Source organism: Microtus oregoni, unplaced genomic scaffold, assembly GCF_018167655.1.
Source record: "Microtus oregoni isolate MIOR12 unplaced genomic scaffold, Mior012 000023F_ref0000262, whole genome shotgun sequence".
Classification (NCBI taxonomy): Eukaryota; Metazoa; Chordata; class Mammalia; order Rodentia; family Cricetidae; genus Microtus; species Microtus oregoni.
In genome coordinates, this window is record NW_024543082.1 from 25,573,299 (window position 1) to 25,593,357 (window position 20,059).

At 44.8% G+C, this 20,059-nt stretch overlaps 1 protein-coding gene and 1 pseudogene across 1 annotated transcript in view; both read right to left on the reverse strand.

Annotated features, from left to right (window-relative positions):
• Positions 1–20,059, reverse strand: part of Gpr156 (G protein-coupled receptor 156) — an 86,630-nt gene that overhangs the window by 14,167 nt on the left and 52,404 nt on the right. The window contains exons 4-7 of the mRNA XM_041673210.1: positions 13,012–13,141; positions 12,592–12,702; positions 3,038–3,163; positions 2,088–2,183 (exon numbers count right to left, since the gene is read on the reverse strand). Of these exons, the coding sequence (XP_041529144.1) occupies positions 2,088–2,183; positions 3,038–3,163; positions 12,592–12,702; positions 13,012–13,141 (463 nt within the window). The remainder of the gene's footprint in view (positions 1–2,087; positions 2,184–3,037; positions 3,164–12,591; positions 12,703–13,011; positions 13,142–20,059) is intronic.
• LOC121462073 lies at positions 11,586–11,734 on the reverse strand (annotated as a pseudogene).

The window sequence follows — 20,059 nt, forward strand, 5'->3', positions numbered from 1 at the left end:
AAGGCACCATCTGCCTGCCAGACTCTGCACCTGCAGGTCTGCCTCTGCCCGCAAGAGCAGGGTTTTCTGCTCCACACAAAGGAACTCCATAGGCTACCGGTGCTCTGTGCAGCAGGGGTTCTTGGGAGAAGAAAGATGGAAAACGAGGAGAACAAAGGCAGGCTGGGATCCCAGCAAGAAGGAGGGGTGGGACAGCCAGTAGGCGCTACATCTGAACTGCTTTGTGACATTCCCCGCCTCTACCACAAGGAACTGGGGCCCAGCTCTCTCTCTCTCTTCACAAGCAAAAATCTGTCCTCCCGGTTCTCACTTGTACTAGGGAGAAAATGGCGTGGTCCCTGACAGTGCTGTTTCCCCGGGACAGCTGCGCACATCTGGACGTCAAAGTTTTCATCGGCCATCCTCCGTGTACAGATTCTGTATGCACTGGTCTTTCTGACTTGTTCAGAGCACTATGCTACAAACCATTGAGACCAAGGACATTCACAACCAGGCATGATGGGTAACTAGTCATCCCAGCACTAGTGAGGCTGAGGCAGCAGGATTGCTGTGAGTCTGAGACCAGTTTGGGCCACACGTGGAGACCTTGACTCAAAACAAGAGCGATAACATCAGGAGGGCAACAATAGCAGAATGGAGGGCTTGGATGGTAGGGAGAGGAGAGGAGGCCAGCCAAGCCCTTGCTCAGAACTGGAATATGTAGATGCTGTTGGGTATGAGGTGAGGCTGAGAGCTAAGGGGATTTGAGAGAAGGAAAGTCAGGCCAGGTGTCCTGTTGACTCTGACATCACATGACCTGGCCAACTCCAACTGCAGGTATGGCTCTCAGGGGTAACTTTGGAAGCTTTGGTTCTACCAAATGGGGGTGCAGGGTCAAAGCCGCTCACCATCGGATCTTCACTGATGACCCTGGGTACCACTGAGTGCCACTCAGCACTTACATCATTACCAAAGGTGAATAAAATTAATTCTGTGATTCTGAAATGTTAGATATGATTTTCATAAAACAGTTTAGTTCCAATAAGGGAATATTAATTTCATTAATATTCTTGCTAAAAAGGGAAACAGGTATGAGTAAAAGCCAGTGTGCCCATGACTGCTATTTGAGGGTTGTCACACCTGATCCTTGATTGTCATCTGTCTTTTGTTAGCAAGCTTGGGGCGGGGGTGGGGGTCAGCCCTTCTCAGGAGCTCCTTGCTGGCTGGTGCCCCCAGGAGGTCGGCTGAGGTGGTATTCCTTTCCTCATATCTATAGACACTGCGGTAGTAAAAAGAAGCGCCATGGGAACACGCAGAAAATAATGGAGGAGGTGTACGAAGACAGGGTGTGGGGTGGAGGGATGAAGTGGAGGATAAGCTCCAGAATCCAAGAACTGAGATGACCGAGTGCTTCAGAAGTGTCCAGAGGAAGAACAAGAATAATAAGATGGAAAGTTCTGCAGCCCTCGCTAAGGGCAGGGGTGGCTGGAAACTCTAAGCCAGTGAAAGCGGCTCTAAAGGGGCTGTATCTTTGTCCCTACTCCTGGGGGAATATGGCTCCTGGGGGTTAGATGAGGTTGGGGTTCAGCTCAGAAGGAGTTCAGCGCCATTTGGCAGCATTCAGAGGTTCAGTTCCTAACCATTTCCAGGATACAAGCGAGTGATGGCTGTTTGCTTCCTGGATTCTTTAAGAAAAGAAAAAAGAAACACTCCTAAGTCAGTTACAGTGAGTCACATTGTGAGTTCAAGGACAGCCTGGCTTATACAGCAATTAGGGCTGCATATAAAGACCCTCAATAAACAAAGTTCCTCCCTGAGAAACCCACCCCAAACAGAAAAACAAATCATAATATGAGAGAAACTGATCTCAGTGATTTGTCAGTAGACTGAAAGAAGGCCCATGAGGAGTTGCAAAAGTGCCCCTCCAAATGTAAACGGTGAAGAAATAAAAGGTTCACAGTTTGGGACTTCCGCATGAGCTCAGGCTGGCTCTGAGCTTACCATTCTCTATCATCTCTATCCATGAATAAATCTCTTTAATTCGCCATTCTCTTTCCAAACCCATCTTATTGGAGACGGCCTGTAACCTGTGGAGTTGTCGTACCAACCTTGCATCCCCAAACCAGAGCAATCCAGACATCGGAGTACCGCGAAGCACAGGTGTGTGTGTTGGTCAAAGAGCAGGACACATCTCTCCCTGTCACCTGTGAGGGACACAGGATCAGAACCAAGGGCATTTAATTCCTGGGACCACACAGCAGAGCTCTGTGAACTTCCAGGGGTATAAACTCCTCCCTAGCAGAGAATTTCCCTGCTCAGTACATAAAAACGGGAGAAAAATGTAGAAAAGTTTACGTTCTGTAGAACCTAAACCAGAGTGCCTGAGTGAGAGGGAAGGGAAAGAAAGGTGGGTGGCTAGAGACACTGGGCCACTTCGGGGCTTACCTGAGGGTGTGGGCTTTGCTACCACGGTGGCTTCAGACAGCACCTCAGCAAAATTACAAGAGTATTCTACATCGTGAACCATTATTCAAAAATAGTCTTCACTGACCCTTGCAGTATCGATTCCATTCAGCCCTGTATCTGAACTCTTTCTCCTAATCTTCACTTGAGCTCAGTGAAGAAGGTGATCTTGTTACCTCCTCCTTACCCCTCTCTCTGGAAAGGAGAGGTTTGCAGCCTTCCCCCAGGAGCACGGCTGGTGCAGGGTGTGATTTGAACTGAAGAATACAGAGACAGCCGCAAGACATCACCTGTATCTCTCAACAGGGAGTGGAAGGCAACTAACTCCCTAGAGCAGGATGTTCTCATCAGTGACTGCAAGCCCAGAGCGAGTTGTCAGGCAGATTCCCCAAGCACTGACATCTGGGAGGACACCCACGAGAAGATCAGGGACACGAGGAGCATTGTGGGTGGCAGCACAGCCTGCAGACACGTGACAGGGTGCCCAGGGCAGCCAGGACTCCTGATTTCTCTGCAGGACAGCTGTTCAGTGAGTGCTGCTGACATGAGCACCAGCCCACATGAAGAACCAGAAGGCTTAGGGATAGGCCCTCACCTTCATGCTCACACCAAGGATCTGGAGGCACTGGATGGGATCAGTCAGCACCCACGTGACAAGCAGGATGACATCAGCCACCACCAGGACTGCCACCAACCCCAGCAACTGCAGGTCTTTGATAATCTGCAAAAGAGTCACGGTCAAAATGTCTCCTCAATTGCTGACTGTATTTAACACGATTGCAAGAGTGTGCCCTGTGTTCAGAGCTGTGGGCTATAGTAACAGCGCTCCATAGGACCCAGCCATCAACGCCACCACCACTAGCCCTGTTTAGAATGAGGCTGTAAGACTGAATGCCTCCTCATAAGTATTCAGTTATTATTATTGGTACCACTAAACATTTCCATTTGTTTAGCATTTTGTTTGTTTATTTTGTTTTTGATTTTCAAGATAGTTTCTCTTTGCCCTGGCTGTCCTGGAACTTGCCCAGTGGACCAGGCTGGACTCAAACTCAGAGCTCTACCTGCCTCAACCTCCTGAGTGCTGGGATTAAAGGTGTGCACCACCACTCAGCTGGTTTAATATTTTGATGTTCTAACTTTTCTGGCAGAGGTTTCCAGGGGTCTTATAAAGGAAGCTCACTTTTATTTCTAGATGTAGCTCTATGAGCACGTAGAGAAATGGAGAGGTTTTACTGCCAGACTTCGCCATTAGCTCAGGCATGGGATTAAAAGATGAAGGAATTATTAGCATTTTTCTATAATTTTACTAGTACGAGAGAATGTTTTTTTTTATTTATTGATTTTTATTGAGCTCTACATTTTTCTCTGTTTCCCTCCCTACCTCCCCCCTCCCCTTCAACCTTCTCCCAAGGTCCCCATGCTCCCAATTTACTCAGGAGATCTTGTCTTTTTCAACTTCCCATGTAGATTAGATCTATGTATGTCTCTCTTAGGGTCCTCATTGTTGTTTAGGTTCTCTGGGATTGTGATTTGTAGGCTTATGGTGAGTACATGTGATAATTGTCTTTCTGGGTCTGGATTACCTCATTCAAAATGATGTTTTCTAGCTCCATCCATTTGCCTGCAAATTTCAGGATGTCATTATTTTTTCCTGCTGTGTAGTACTCCATTGTGTAAATGTACCACATTTTTATTATCCATTCTTCTGTCGAGGGGCATTTAAGTTGTTTCCAGGTTCTGGCTATGACAAACAAAGCTGCTATGAACAAAGTAGAGCTCATGTCCTTGTGGCACTACTGAGCATCCTTTGGATATATACCCAAAAGTGATATTGCTGGGTCTTGAGGAAGGTTGCTTCCTAATTTTCTGAGAAATTGCCACACTGACATCCAAAGGGGCTGTACCAGCTTGCACTTCCACCAGCAATGAAGGAGTGTTTGTTTCTTTACCCCACATCCTCTCCAGCATAAGTTGTCATCAGCGTTTTTGATCTTGACCATTCTTACATTTCTTTATTTACATATGAGGGTGCCCTTGTACTTGGGGCATAGATGTTCAGTATTGAGATTTCCTCTTGTATGCAGCAGAAGGATGGATTCTGTTTTTGTACCCAATCTGTTAGCCTGTGTCTTTTTTATAGGGGAGTTGAATCCATTTATATTAAGGGATATTAAAGACCAGTGATTGTTATCTTATGTTAATTTAGTTTAGTTGTTGGTGATGTTAATTTATGTGTTTTCCCCTTCTTTGGGATTTGCTGTTGTGAGTTCATCTATTATCTGTGTTTTTGTTGATGTAGCCAACTTCCTTGGGTTGGAGTTTTCCTCCTAGTACTTTGTGTAGGGTTGGGTTTGTGACTAGGTATTGGTTAAATCTGGTTTTGTCATGGAATATCTTGTTTTATCCTTCTACAGTGACTGAAAGTTTTGCTGGGTCTAGTAGTCTGGGCTGGTATCCATGTTCTCTTAATGTCTGCATAACGCTTGACCACAACCTTCTGACTTTTATTGTCTCCAATGATAAGTCAGATATAATTCTGATAGGTCTACCTTTATATGTTTCTTGGCCCTTTTCCTTTGCAGCTCTTAAAAATCTCTCTTTATTCTGAATGTTTAGTGTTTTGACTATTATGTGGCAAGGGGACTTTTTTTTTTTGATCCAGTCTATTTGGTGTTCTATAAGCTTCTTGTATCTTCATAGGCATATCTTTCTTTAGGTTGGGAAAGTTTTCTTTCATGATTTTGCTAAATATATTTTCTGTGCTTTTGAGTTGAACTTCTCTTTCCTCTATATCTGTTATTCTTAGGTTTGACCTTTTCATGGTGTCCCATATTTTCTGGATAATCTGTGTTAAGCTTTTGTTAGATTTAATGTTTTCTTTGACTGATGAGTGTATTTCTCTATTGTATCTCAGTGCTTGAGATTCTCTCTTTCATCTCTTGTATTCTGCTGTTTATGCTTGTTTGTGGTGCCTGATTGTTTTCTCATGATTTCTGTTTATATAATTCCCTCAGCTTGTGCTTTCTTTATTGTCTCTATTTCAGTTTTCAAGTCTTGAATAGTTTCTTTCATATGTTTGATTATATTTTCCTGGTTTTCTTTAAGGGATTTGCTGATGTCTTGCAATTTTTTGTTTGTCTTTTCCACCATTTCTTTGAGGGAATTCCTCATTTCCTCTTTAAGAGTCTCAAACATTTTCCTGAAGTTATTTTTTATGTTATTTTCTTCTCTTTCATCTATATTTGGTTGCTTGAATCTTGCTGTTGTAGGGTCTTTAGGTGTCATTTTGCTCTTTGTGGTGTTGTGTGTGTTCTTACCTTGTCTGCTTGTCTTTTCCTCTCATTGGTATGGTTGGGGCTGTCTAGAACTTTGGTGATTAATCTTGGTGGATCCAAGGCTCAGATGGCTGTTCCTCATGGTACATGGTACATGAACACCATGTTCCTAGAGGTCACTCAGCATTCCCCGGGTTTGCTCTTCTCCGTAGAGTTTGCTGTCTCAGGCCTGCTCTGGTCTAGGTTGCCAGCTCAGACATGTTTCTCTAAATGTCCCTGGTCTGGATCTGCTCCTGCAGAGGTCCCTGGCTTGGGGTTGATCCTGCAAAGGTCTCTGGCTCTGATCTACTCCCTTGGAGGTCCCAGACTCATGCCTGGACCTGCAGAGGTTTCTGGTTCCTGCCTACTCTCTCAGAGGTCCCAGACTGATGCCCAGACCCACAGAGGTCCTGGCTCAGGTCTACTCCCTCAAAGGTCCTAGATTCACACCTGAAACCCCACAGTAGTCTCTGGCTCTGGCCCAGGTTGCTGGCTCAGTCCTGCCTTGCAAATGCCCCTGGTCTGGATCTGCTCCTGCTCCCATGGAGCTTGCCATCTCAGGCCTGCTCAGGCCTATGTTGCTGGCTCAGTTCCCTCCTGTGGAGCTTGCTGCCTCAGGCCTGTTCCAGCCTAGGTCACTGGTCCCAAGAGCTCTTTTACAAATATGTATTCATGTATTGTGTTATATGTGCATGTTCATACACTCAGAGGAAGGCCAGCTTGTGGAAGTTGGTTCTCTTCTTCCATCACATGGGTTTTAGAGATCAAATTCAGACCATCAAACTTGGCAGCAAGCGCCTTTACTCACTAAGCCTTCTCAGTACCTGGGCTCTTCATTTCTGCAGAGTCAAAATCCCACTATCATCTGTCCAAGCAGTCACCGGGATCCCTTTTCCATATTAAGTAGTTGCAGTCACTGCTACTTCAAGGCTGCTCACATCTCTCCTCTCTGCATGCGTCCTATAGCAGGTTCCTGGCAAGTCCATTTCCCTTTCACACTGCACTAAGGGTCAGCATGAGCGGCAGAGACAGGTGCTCATCTTGGACTCTTTCGTTTTATGAAGTGAGAATGTTTTTTTATGACAATAAATCTTAAACTTTTTATGACAATTTAATAAAAGTATGTATAACACTGTTGATTTTTTATGTTTAGTTCTTTATATATTCTAGCTAACTATCTAATTGGTAAAGTGTTTTCCATTCTGTAGGCTTCTGCTTTGTCCAAATGATGGTGTCCTTTCCGTACAGAAGTTTTTAGTTTCACAAAGTCCCGTTTATTAATTGTTGGTCTTAATGCCTATGGTGTTCATTCAGAAAGCCTCTACCTGTGTCAGAGAGTCCAAGCCTATTCCCACTTTCTTTTCTACCAGTTCAGGGTATTTGGTCTAATGTTGAGGTCCTTGATCTATTTGGAGTTCCGTTTTCTACAGGGTGATGGATGTGGTAGATCCACGTTCTTGACAACCACCAAAGAAAAGAAGCAAGCTAGTTATAAAGTTCGCAAGAGCAAGATAAACTTTGCTTAATCAAATTGCTCACAAGAGAAACCACTGCTAGCAATTAGGGGAAAAAACAAACTCTGTACGGAGAAGCAAAGATCAGGAGTCAGACCTCACCATATAAGGTCAAGTGAGAAGACACTGGGAGAGATCATCTTCATCCATGTACGGAAACAAAAGGAAACATTCGAAGGTTGGGATGCAGCTAGCGGTAGATCCACTGCCTAGTGTGAGTGGCTCTGTTCTCCACCCCCAACACTACACAACAATCAAGTGGCACTATATCTTTTGGAAATACAGTCACAATAAAGACATTTTCAGTCCTATGAAGCTGAAAGAGTTCAGCACTTCTACACTCACACTAGAACGTTTTTAATCCTTCAGATCAAAAGGGAATGATACCAAATAAAAATGAGGATATAAGGCTGAGGGTGGTGATATACTTCTTTAATTCCAGCACTTGGGAGGCAGAGGCAGGTGAATTTCTGAGTGGCAGGCCAATCAGGGCTACATAGTGAGACCTCATCTCAAAAAACAAACAGACAAAATGTGTACAGGAAATTAAGAGCACTGGAAATGTCAACTATTTAGGAAAATGTGTGATTTATTTTTCCTAAATAACTTTACGAGATAGTTGTTTAATAAAAATTACAACAACTGAGTGGGGCTTATAGTACATGTAAAAATGAAAGCAATAGCATGCAGAATAGAATGAGAAGAAAGGGAAGTGCACAGCTGCATGGTGACAAGTGCACAGCAATAGCGCACAGATTGGGATGAGAAGAAAGGGAAGTGCACAGCTTCATGGTGAGAAGTGCACAGCAATAGTGCACAGATTTGGATGGGAAGAAAGGGAAGTGCACAGCTTCATGGTGACAAGTGCACAGATTGGGATGAGAAGAAAGGGAAGTGCACAGCTTCATGGTGAGAAGTGCACAGCAATAGTGCACAGATTGGGATGAGAAGAAAGGGAAGTGCACAGCTTCATGGTGACAAGTGCACAGCAATAGTGCACAGATTGGGATGAGAAGAAAGGGAAGTGCACAGCTGCATGGTGAGAAGTGCACAGCAATTTTACCATTGTCTACAAAGCTCTCTAGAAACCGAAGAGAAAAGAATCCTATCCAGCTCATTCTACAACATCAGAATTACCCTGATACCCAAACTGGGCAAATGAATGCACTGTAAGACAAGAAAACTGCAAAGCAATAGCCGCTAAAAGCATAAGTGTGCAAATCCAAACAAAATTATCATAAAGAGGAATTCTAACAAACAGAAAGCATATAACAGCGCATGACCAACTTAAATTTACCCAGGAATACAAGTCTGTTTGGGCATCCTACAATCATTTTAACACAATCCATCATATGAGCAGATCAGACAAGAAAATAATATGACAACTTCAATAGACAAGGAAATTTGTTAGACAAAACCCAACACCAATATTGATAAAAATTATCAGGAACCTAAGGGGGGAAACAAAAACCTTCCGCAAGTGGAAAAACAGAGTCTATGAAACTGCAGCCAACACCCATGCTTTGTTTGTTCTTTAAAATGTTTTTATTAGTATACATTAATTATACATGATAATGCAACTCATTATGACATCTTCATGCATGCATATGATGATTCTTTTTGTTGTTTGTTTTGTTTTTGAGACAGGGTCTTGCTTTGGCTGGCCTCAGACTCACCAAATTCCTGCCTCTGCTTCCCAAGTGTTAGGACTACTGGGATAAGCCACACACCCAATCCATGCTTAGTATGGAAGGGCTTCCCCATCGGCCAAGAATAATTGAAGGAAGCTGGAAAGCGGGCTTATCCTTTAAGAGGGCCAGAAGAGGCCCAGTTTCCAGCATCCATGTGGAGCCTCACAAATATCTGCAACGCCAGTTCCAAGGGATCTGATGCCCTCTTCTGGCCCCCTTGGGCACTGCATGCACACGGTGCACAGATATACAAGTGGTCAAGACACACATATTTATATAAAATAACAACCATTGAAGGATATTTTACTCATCACTTCGGTTTGAAGTTGTACTATTGCTTTTTCCAGTTCTCCCAGAAAAGAGCTCTTTACTTACGGGTGATGTGACAACAATGCAGAGAATCTAATGGAGTCTATTAAAGAATTGCTGGAAGAGCTGGGCAGTGGTGGCGCACACCTTTAATCCCAGCACTCGGGAGGCAGAGGCAGGCACATCTCTGTGAGTTTAAGGCCAGCCTGGTCTACAGAGTGAGTTCCAGGACAGGCTCCAAAAGCTACAGAGAAACCCTGTCTCAAAAAACCAAAATTAATAATAATAATAATAATAATAATAATAATAATAATAATGAAGTTGCTACAAGTCTGCACATGCTAGAATGACTATAGTAGTCTGGCATTTTGGAAGCTGAGACAGGAAGACCACCATGAACCCAAGGCAAGCCTAGACGACAGAGGTCAACTTGGTCTATATTATGAGACCGTCTTAAAAAACGACACTGCTAGAACTCTTATGGAATTTAGCAAGGTTGAGATATACATGGTCAGCACCAAAACCCATCTGTCTGTCTGCATCTGAGCAAAAATCAATATAAAAGTATAGTTTACAAAACAATAAAACATTCAACATATAACAACTTAAAGAGTAATAAATCTGGAAAAATACGTGAAAGCTCTATACTGAGAAATACACAATATTGCTGAGATAAATTAATAAAAACCTAAATGGGTGGAGACATGTACAGTAGTTATAGATTAAAAACCATCATTGTTAAGAAATCAATTCTCAATAGTTTAATCTTAGATTCAAAGCGTTTCCCATCATAATCCAAATGTGATTTTTACACAGATTGGCAAACCACTTTAAAGCTTTGTTTGCGAGCTGGTGAAATGGCTCACAGGTAAAACTGCTTGTCAGCAAGCCTGATGACCTGAGCTGGTCCCCCGGTCTCACATGGTGAAAGGAGAGAGCCATACATACGCCGTGGCCAGAGTGCCCATTCTGTCACACACACACACACACACACACACACACACACACACACGCACATGCGCGCACACGCACACGAAAAAAAAAACTCTAAAATTTCTAGAAGTAAACTCAGGAGAAAAAATAAAAATTTTGATGACACCGATGAGGCAAATATTTCTTATATTTAATAACCAAAGCATGAGCTATGAAGAATAAGTTAGCGCTGGAGTGGGACACACATCTATAATTCCAGTACTCAGAAAGCAAAGGCAGGCAGATCTCTGTGAATGCAAGGCCAACCTTGAAGTGAGTTGTGAGTTACACACAAGCTAGGGCTATCCAGTGAGACCTCACCTCAAAAACAAAAACAAAACAAAAACGTGCAGAACAAAGTTAAATACACACTGGCTATGTGCGCCAACCATTCTCCTCTCAGGTTTTGAGCAAAGAAAATGGAAGCATGTATCTATGCAAATATGAGGATATGAATGTTCACACCATCTTTATCTGTATTAGTCCCAAACTGCAAACAACTCCAACTCCATCAGTGGACAAACAGATAAACTACTGCTGGACACAGCAATGTGGATGAGTAATTACATTCAAAATAATTACATGAATAAAATAAACCAGATTAAATGAGAGTACCCACTGCATGGTTCACAGCAGGCAGTCTTCCCACTGAAATACGTCACCAGCAGCAAAATTGTATTTTCATTTATTTATTTAATTTTGAGATAGGGTCTCATGTGTTCTTACTATATGGCTAAGGATGACTTTGAACTTTTGTTTCTCTTCAACGATTTGTTTTTAGGTGCTGGAGAGATGGCTCAGTGGTTAAGAGTACTTGCAGAAGATCTACATTTGGTTCCCAGCACACAAGTAGTGGCTCACAGCCATCTGTAACTCCGGTTCTGCGGGATCTGATGCTCGATTCTTACCTCCTTGGTCACAGGCACACACATGGTGCACATACATACATGTAGGCAAAGCACTTACACACATAAAATAAATATAAAATTTGTTTTTTTAAAAAAAGATTTATTTTTAGTTTTAAATTAAACACATGTGTGCACTTTTGCGTAGGTGTGTGCGCATGCCCAACATGGGTGCTGACAACCCACTGTGTTAACTGCTCAGCTATCTCTCCAGCCCATGATTCTACTGATGTAAAACCCTGGAAAAGGAAAACCAGTCTTTAATGCTGGAAACCAAAACAGTGATGTCCTCGGGATAAGGAGGGACAATGTAACAATGTGACGATGTAACAATGTGATGATGTAACAAAGGGCAGAGGATGCTGAGAGTCTGGGGATGGTGATGTTTGCAGGATCACATGTTTCATGGGTTGACATAATACCACACTTTTTTATTCAGGAGAGAGAGCTAATACAGTCCCTCACTACCACAAATTATGCAGCCGAGTTTCCTGTGTGTGTGGAAATCTCAGGAGTCAGCTCACCCTAAGTGTGTGAGCCTTTCTCTGGAAAAACCTGATCATGGTGTTCCCCTGCCAGGTAAGTATCTTGTCACACTTTTAATATTGTATTTCCTGTGTGTCAATTCTGCCTAAAAGAAAGAAAGAAAGAAAGACAACAACAACAACAAAAAAACCCCATAGTTTTGAATCCGTCCTTTTAGCCAACTTTCTGCATCTGTGTGCTTAAAGCAAAACTTTTGCTAAGTAGCCACCGTGATCCAATAATGTTTGCTTTTTAACATCCCATAATTACAGAGAAGCAGTCTGACAGAATTAAATATAAAAGTCTGGGGAGTCTCTAGCCAAAGAGACTCATGGTCTGGGCAGTCATAATCAGGGAATCTGATAAAATGGAGGAATATAGTTATAATAAATGCTGGATGTCAGGGCCATGCGGATGACCTAGCTGCTGCAGGGCTTGCTCAGTCAATTCTTCCTGCTGAGTCCCTTTTATGCTCACTGCTTTAGCTATGCCCTTCTCTGGGCAGAAAATTGCCTGTTTAAGAAAGACCTGCACCCTAGGGAGAGGAATCGTTCTGCTTCTTGCTATAGCTTCTCTGCACTCCCTCTTTCACTTACAGCTCCTATCTGTGCCAAGAGCCAGTCTCTGGGCATCTTGTTTTCATTCCCATTGTGCCAGGTACTGGCCAGCTCACAGGTTCCCGTGGAGCCTGGTGTACTTAAAGCAGCCCATGTTCCCAGATGTAGTTCCCGGCTGCGCTCACTCTCAGACCTAGAAGTCTGGGCCTTTACGGAGCCACATCACTCTAAGGATTGAAGAGAGGAGCAAGAATTCCAGCCATCCTATAGTTATCCTAGAGATCTGTACTAACTTTCTCAGCTCTGAGCCTCCATGGAGCTCCTGCTGCCACCCAGCATTGTGTACCGGCTGTCCAACTCACCACTCTCTTGTCGGGGACCCTCTGGGTGAAGACCTTGTAGAGTCGCCAGCTCTTCCCCAGAATAGGGCCGAACACAAGGGATGTCCCAATGCATAGCATGGACAGTCTCATCTGAGGGCAAACGAGGACAGAAGCAAGAGTCACGGTGGAACCTTCCTCCATCTTCAACATCTCAGGTCCACAGAGGATGGGGGATAGAAAGTGGGCCTCACTGAATGTGCCCATAACACGGACACATAGCTATAACACAGATACACAACTGTAACATGGATACACAACTGTAACGCAGATACATAACTATAGCATGGATACAAACTACAACATGGATACATATCTACCACTCACAGAAAGAGCCATGATCATGGAATATCATCAAAATCTAACATGGTGTCCGAAACAAAATTTCAAAGTGTCACCTACCTGAACGAGCGCTTCCATTGAATTCCCCACTGAAGCATCTTGAATCCCAAAAAGGTAAGCACTACTGTAAGTCAGACAGCTGCCCAGTAAGGTCACAATGTTCAGATTGGGGCTGGACATCTTCACAATCCTGGGTGGGAATAGGAAGAGTGGCATAGCTGTGACCCATTGAGCCCGTGTCGAAGGCATGCCAGAGCAATGTCCTTCTAAGGACAATCCCCACTGCAGCCCTGTCACTGGGGAGGAGCCACTGTGCACCCTCCAAGAAACTTATGGTTTATTTACATGCATTTAAAAACAACCAAACCCTGGTTTGCTTTATTTTTTATGTTTTGAGATAGGACCTATTGTAGCCCAGGCTGGCCTTGAACTCCTGTCTCTCTTGTCTCTATCCTGTGCTGGTATGGCAGGCACGTGCCAATATGTCTAATTTAAAAAAGAAAAAAATTTATATGCCGGATGTCATGGTGCATGCCTTTAATCCCAGGACTTGGAAAGCAGAAGCAGGCTGATCTCTGTGATTTCAAGACCAGCCTGTTCTGCAAAGCAAGTTTCAGGACAGCTAGGGCTGTTACACAGAGAAATCCTGTCTCAAAACAAACAAACGAAACACCAAAAATGTCTCGAAAGTTTTATTTTATAAATACGAATGCTTTGTCTACATGTATGTATGTGTGTGTATCATGTGTGCACCTCATGCCCACGGAGAACAAAGAAAGGCATCTGATTCCTCAGAGCTGGCGCTATGGAGAGCAGTGAACCAACTATGTAAGTGCTGGATACTGAACCCCGGTCCTCTGCAAGAGCAACTCGGAACTGTTGAGCCGTCTCCCCAGCCCTCCTGGCTTTTAGTTTCTTGAACCCAAATTCTTGTATCTCTTGCTTTTATAACAGAGACTTTGAAAGGAAGGCTGACCATCGACACACAGATGACGCCAGAGAAGGGCGAGGGCTTGGTCGGTGAAGTTGAGGCTGTTAAGGGACAGGCCAGCGTATGGGAGCCACAGCCCGTGGGTGCACAGGGGGACAGCGTGGGGCTTGCAGAACTGAGCTGTAAAGGAGACTACTGTTTGCAGAGGGGTCTGGGTTTCTTTACAAACACTCATTGTTACACGCACACATTGCTTTTCTTTCTTCACTTGACTGAAACAAGAGGCAGCAGAGATTAAAATAGGGGATTAAGTTAGGGTCGTTTTTAGGAGGGGGCAAAACGAAGTCAGTGGTGGATGGAGAATGCAGATAACTGGGGTCTTAGACAAAGTTGGCACGGGCAGAGGCTCCGGGTGTGATATCAATCTAAGGCAGAAATCAGGCTGATTTTGTGGATCACTGATGTGTGAGCTTCTGTAAGACCCTTTTCCATTAGCCTCCCACAAGCTCCTACACATAAGCCATGACCACAATGGCGGCCCTCTCATGACTTCCTGCCAGGACCTCGTAGCTAAACGTCTGCTTGTCTACATCACTGACAAACAGCTTTGCAGCCCAGCTCAGCTTGGCACCTACCTTGTTCGAACGCCCTACTTTGGTCTCATTTGCACAATCCAGTATTTCACAGATCCTAATTTGGAATTCTCCCCCTTTCTGACTTAGTGAAGAGGAGCCCTGTCTAGTTATTTCTAAGGAACTAGGCATTCTCTAGCATTCATGTCTCAAGCCCTGGTGTAAACCCCTTGTCCAGGTAAACATGCCTTGGACCCAGACGTGAATTTTTTTTTTTTTTGGTATTTTTTTCTTGAGAGGTTTTTACTGAGGGTATCTCATAAAAGAAAACATGAATAGGAGATGATTAACCTGTTTAGTTTGGCTGAGTGAGTGAACATCTGTGAAGCCATGTAAGTGTCAATCAGCTCCAATTCAGTAGGTAATGACTTGTCTGGGGACCTTCTTTGCTGTGTGGGGAGGTATTCAGCCACCATGTCATTTTATTTTTCTATTGAACTAAATGATGAAGTCTGCAAAGCTGAATGTCTTCCCTCATCTACCAACATGCAGAAGATTTTATAATGCCAGGAGAGTTGGGCCTCATGAGGCCCCGAGTAACTTCCTGAGCCTAACTTGAGTTTGAGGAGAGAGGAGTGACTCAGCACAGCCTGACCTAGCCCCGCCTCTGTCTAGTCACCACTGACGTGGCAGGATATTATTGGCCCCTATTCCTCACTCCACTACCTCAGCCCTATATAAGTTCCTGCCCTGAGGCAATCAAGTGAGCTGCTGCTTTAACAGACTCCCACTTCAGTGTGTGTTTCTCCTCAGTGGCCAAGGGGGAGGTCTGGATTGTCAACACTCACCATCCTGCTCAGCCCCAGGGAGAGATCAGCTGGAGCCACTCTGCCTCAGCCCTATCTGCTGGAGAACCCGGCACAGGAGATTTAAATATTACACACTTAGTTACAATGACATGACTTGTGTTGCACGTACCAAGAGTTGAAAGTCTAGACTAGGTGACTAGCAGTCAGAAAACAAGGTGTTGGGGGGTGTTGGGGATTATATAACAATCTTTTTTCTTTTCATACTTATTTATCGACTAGAAACGTGAGACAAGGATTTTCTCAATTTTTCTGTTCTCCAGTAGACTCAGGTCATGCAAACAAACATGTAGGTCTTGTATTGTCACTCTTGTGGTCTAGTAGACCCAGGAACTGTGGCATTCACCAGCTCAAACACTGGCCTCTGAGCTAGGGGACTTTGAGAGTTACTGAATTTGGAAACACAGTTCAAGGTTGTGTCTGGGATGTATCTGGGCAAGTTATGGCTAGGCTAGAAGGAAACTTCCCTTAAAACATCACAGGGCACACTTTATATGACGCGTCATGAGTTGATGCAAAGGCTAACACTGAGTAGCTTGGTTCTGTTTAAATTTATGGGTATGGATGTTTTGCATGTGTGTATGGATGTCTGTGCACCAGTTGTATGTCTGGACAGGAACAGGCACCAGATTCCCTGGAACTGGAGTTACGGACATTGGTGAACCGTGTGGGTGCTGGGAGGAGTTGAACCTGGGGCCTCTGGACTGCAGTGAGTAGTATATGCTCTTAACCACTGAGTCGTCTCTCCAGCCCCTATCACTGAGCTCCGTCACAGCTAAAACAAATACAGGAGTCATTCACAGCTCGGCAGTGGAAAAAATTTATTTCTGAGAATCTGTTGAGTTTTTCATTCAGTCTGCTAATTTGATCATATTATGTTACATACAATAAGATTATAAATGTATGTCATACACAACTCCAGCTTTATTATGTGACCTGCTGTCATGCCACAGATCTGATCTGCTGCCGTTTTGTCGATTTGGTTTGAGTTCATCAATCCAAATCCTGCACACCTCACGCTAACACTATAGCGTGACCTCTAACTATTGGGCTTCACGCCTGTGCCGGCCTGCGGCTTCATCCCACCTGGGCCTCCTTAGAGGACCATCCAGAGAGGTCAGTGTAACCTTTCAGCTCCCTGGGCTCTACATCCGCTCATCAGAACGATTTCATTTTATTTTGCTTCAGGGTCTCTGGATCCTTTGTCTCATCATTTGAAAGAGTCCTACTTTCAGGATTCTGAAACATAAATATACTCCCCCACCCCACCCCACCCTCATTAAGATAGGGCCTCACTGTGTGTCCCTGGCTGCTCTGGAACTTGCTGTATGTTCCAGGCTGACATTGAACTCACAAAGACCCACCTGCCTCTGCCTTTGCCTGGGATCAAAGGTGTGTACCACCGCATCTGGCGCTCTCTCTCTGTCTCCCTCCCTCCCTCTCTCTCTAAACCACAGTCCATTCAGAATTTAACTCTTTGTCTTCTTCCATATGTTGTTATCTGCCATCCTTCTCCAGCTCAGCACACGAACTCCATCTTTCTGTTTGCTTGGATCAAAAACCTTGAAGTCATTGCTGACTCTTTACCTCCCACATCCAATCTGTCTTGAAGTCTCATTCTGGAAATACAAGCAGAACCCAGCTACTTCTCACTACCTCTACTGCCACCAACTGATCAAAGTCTTCCTTGCAGCGGCCTAACTGCTCTCCCAGCTTCTATCCGGGAACTTCCTTCTCAATCACTGGAAGCCAGAGGGGGCCAGGAGCTGGCTTAACGTCCACGTGTTAGACAAAGAGGGCACGTGTTGGGGAACAGAAGTGGCTTCCAGGTGTCTCTGCGGACTTTCATGGAATGGTTGAGACTTCCCTGCTGTTAGTGCACACAGAAAGATCAGAGTTATTTTAGGGCTGTGAGCGCTGTGGAGTTCTGTAGACCAGACTGGAGTCCTCACTGACAAGCCTAGTTGTGTGGGTGAGCCTCTCCCGGGCTTCCCTCCCAGCATGGTGCTGAGAGAAGCCCGGAAATAGAGAAGCCCGGAAATAGACGAGAGATCCTAACCTGGTGTCTGTGCAGCTCCGTGCTCCCCCACCCTCTGTTTCTAGGGAACCGCAGCGTCTGTGGCAGGATGGCTTCACATATGCACATGCGCACGTAGGTTCACGGTCTCCAATGAGATCAGTCTCCTCCAAAGTGCCCCTTCCATTGGCCAAATCCTTCCTGGAGAATTGTCCTAGGAAATGCTTCTGTCTAACCCATCTCCCAGGTCACGCGGCCAAGAGGGCCCCGAGGGCCCAGCAGACCTCATCTTGATGACCACACATCCCACGTCTCAGCTGACATTAGTGACAGAAGTGAACGGCGCACATTGCTCTCCCAGACTTCAGAAAACCTGCTGATCTTGGATGGCCTTGCTGCTTGCAGCTGGCAAGGAAGCTTGAGTGCCCGGTGGCCTGGCCTCTCTAAGCTCACTTGCTTTTTAAAGCAAACTCAGTGCTTGTACAGCTTTGTCTAATCCAAAGAGCGAAATTCCCAACCACCAACCTGTCATTTGGACCCACAGTCACTGACTCCATAAAGGACCTGGAAGCAGAAGGCTACAGGATAGCTGCGTAGCTAGCAGCAGTGGGACCCAATGAGACCCAGGGTCCCTTCCAGCTCTTCCCTTTAGCCACAGAATCTTCTCCTGCCGCTAGCTTGTCAGCAAGCTAGTCACGTGCATTTCTGCCTCAATTCCTTAGCCTGTAAAGCAGACTGACCTGGTTTCCAGAGATGTGGTGGGTTTTACAGCCCGATCACCTGATCATCCAAATAAAAGCTTTGCTTATTAAGTACTAAAGAAAACTTGCCAAATGTCCTGGCCCCAGATTCGCCTTTAGCCGATGGCCTCGGTGTTCTTGGCTTTGCTCATCCTCTCATTAATGGTCATTTTGTGTCAAACATTAATTCCTGAATAGCAGCCTATCACAGCATTGAGAAAATGGAGATGGCAATGCAGATTAGCTAGAATCTCTGCCCTCAACTCATGAGGCTGCTTCCTGGGGGGGGGGGGGGGTAGCTTTCTCACGACAAAGATAGTGTTCTGATTTCTCTTTTAAGACAGAATAAAAGCTGCACATAACACTAACAGTCCTTTCCTCAGCATCCAGGGCTATCTAACACACACATATGAGAACATATAGACTAAAAAATTCAAACTACATTTATTTGCATGTGCCTTAACACCTGTGTACCATGGCATGCACACGGAGTCCAGAGGACAACTCACAGTTCTTGGTTTTCCTTTCCACTGCGTGGGTCTGGCATGGTGGCAAGCACCTTTGTCTGTTGAGCCAGCTACACAGCCCATAGAATTATATATATATATTTGCATATATATGTATATATGTGTGTATGCTATATAAATTTAATATATGAAAATACATATAGATTTATAGTACACATATTTCAGAATTCATAGCTTTCCTGGGCTACAGACATAACTGAGTCTCGATTCAAAACTGCATCCTCACATCCATTTTAAAAGCTGGAACATGGAAATGTAGATTTCCATTTCACAGCAAATGTCCCTTAGCTCGTTGTACCGGCTCAGGTGTAGGACGGTAGTGGAAGGCCCATTGAGACACACTGCTGGTGAGGGGAAGCAAAAGCCACAGGGCACCCTTAGAAAGAAAGCCTGCTTTCTTTAGGAGTATTAAGGTAACATTTGGCATCTATTAAAAAAAAAAATCAACTCCCAAATGTATATTTCCATGTCTCGTGACAACTGTACAATATTTTAAATGTGCTTTTAAACAACAAGAGGGGACAATAGACGCACAGAAGAAAATCCCATTTTCCCTAAACTCTCCCACCCGAGGGTTCCAGTTCCACACGTGTTGTGATTGATTGTTCAGGCTGCGATTTTAACTTCCGTTCTCCCTCCCACTGCCCGACTGCAGCTGTAGGAAAGGCCTCCAGTGATTTCTAGCAAGACTCTTGTAGCTCTTCCAAAAAAAAAAAAGAGAGAGAGAGAAAAGAAACAAAGCCAGCCCAGGCGTCCTGGTTCTATGCAGGACAAAAAACACAGGCACAGTTGGCCGTCAGACGCAACCAATCGCGGGGCGCCAGCCCCAGGTGGCTGTAAATCCGTCTTTGCTCCTCGTTCCTCTTCAGGTTTATTATGTCGGGAGAATGCTGGGCCACGGTGTGCATGGGACTCTGTGAGGAATGCTGAATACATAAACACCAGCAAGAATGGTTCTCTACTGGGCCAGAATCTGGGAATCCACGACCCTGGGGCTGAGTTTGGCCCAGCTTTCTACCTACGAGCACCTTCTATGAGGCCTCTCAGTAGCACCTCATTATTTATCTTCCGAGGTACAGGGTTTCTCTGTAGCTTTGGAGCCTGTCCTGGAACTATTTCTTGTAGACCAGCCTGGCGTCAAACTCAGAGATCTGCCTGCTTCTGCCTTCCTAGTACTGGGATTGAAGGCATGCGCCAAAACCACCCAGCCTGTAAAATTAATTCTGCCACTAGATTTAGATGAGTGTTAGGCCTTAGAAAAACAAGAAATAAGAGATCACGAAAAAAGATCTGTTGCTCCCTGTTGCCTTGTCCCCACCAGCTGTCCAGGGCAGGACTGGAGTCCCCAGGCCCTGAGACTCACACCCTCCCCTGGCTCTCCTTTTACGATGAAAGGACTGGGGACAGTGTGGGCACAACTGACCTGCACACCCTCTCTGACTCTGGGATCCTCTA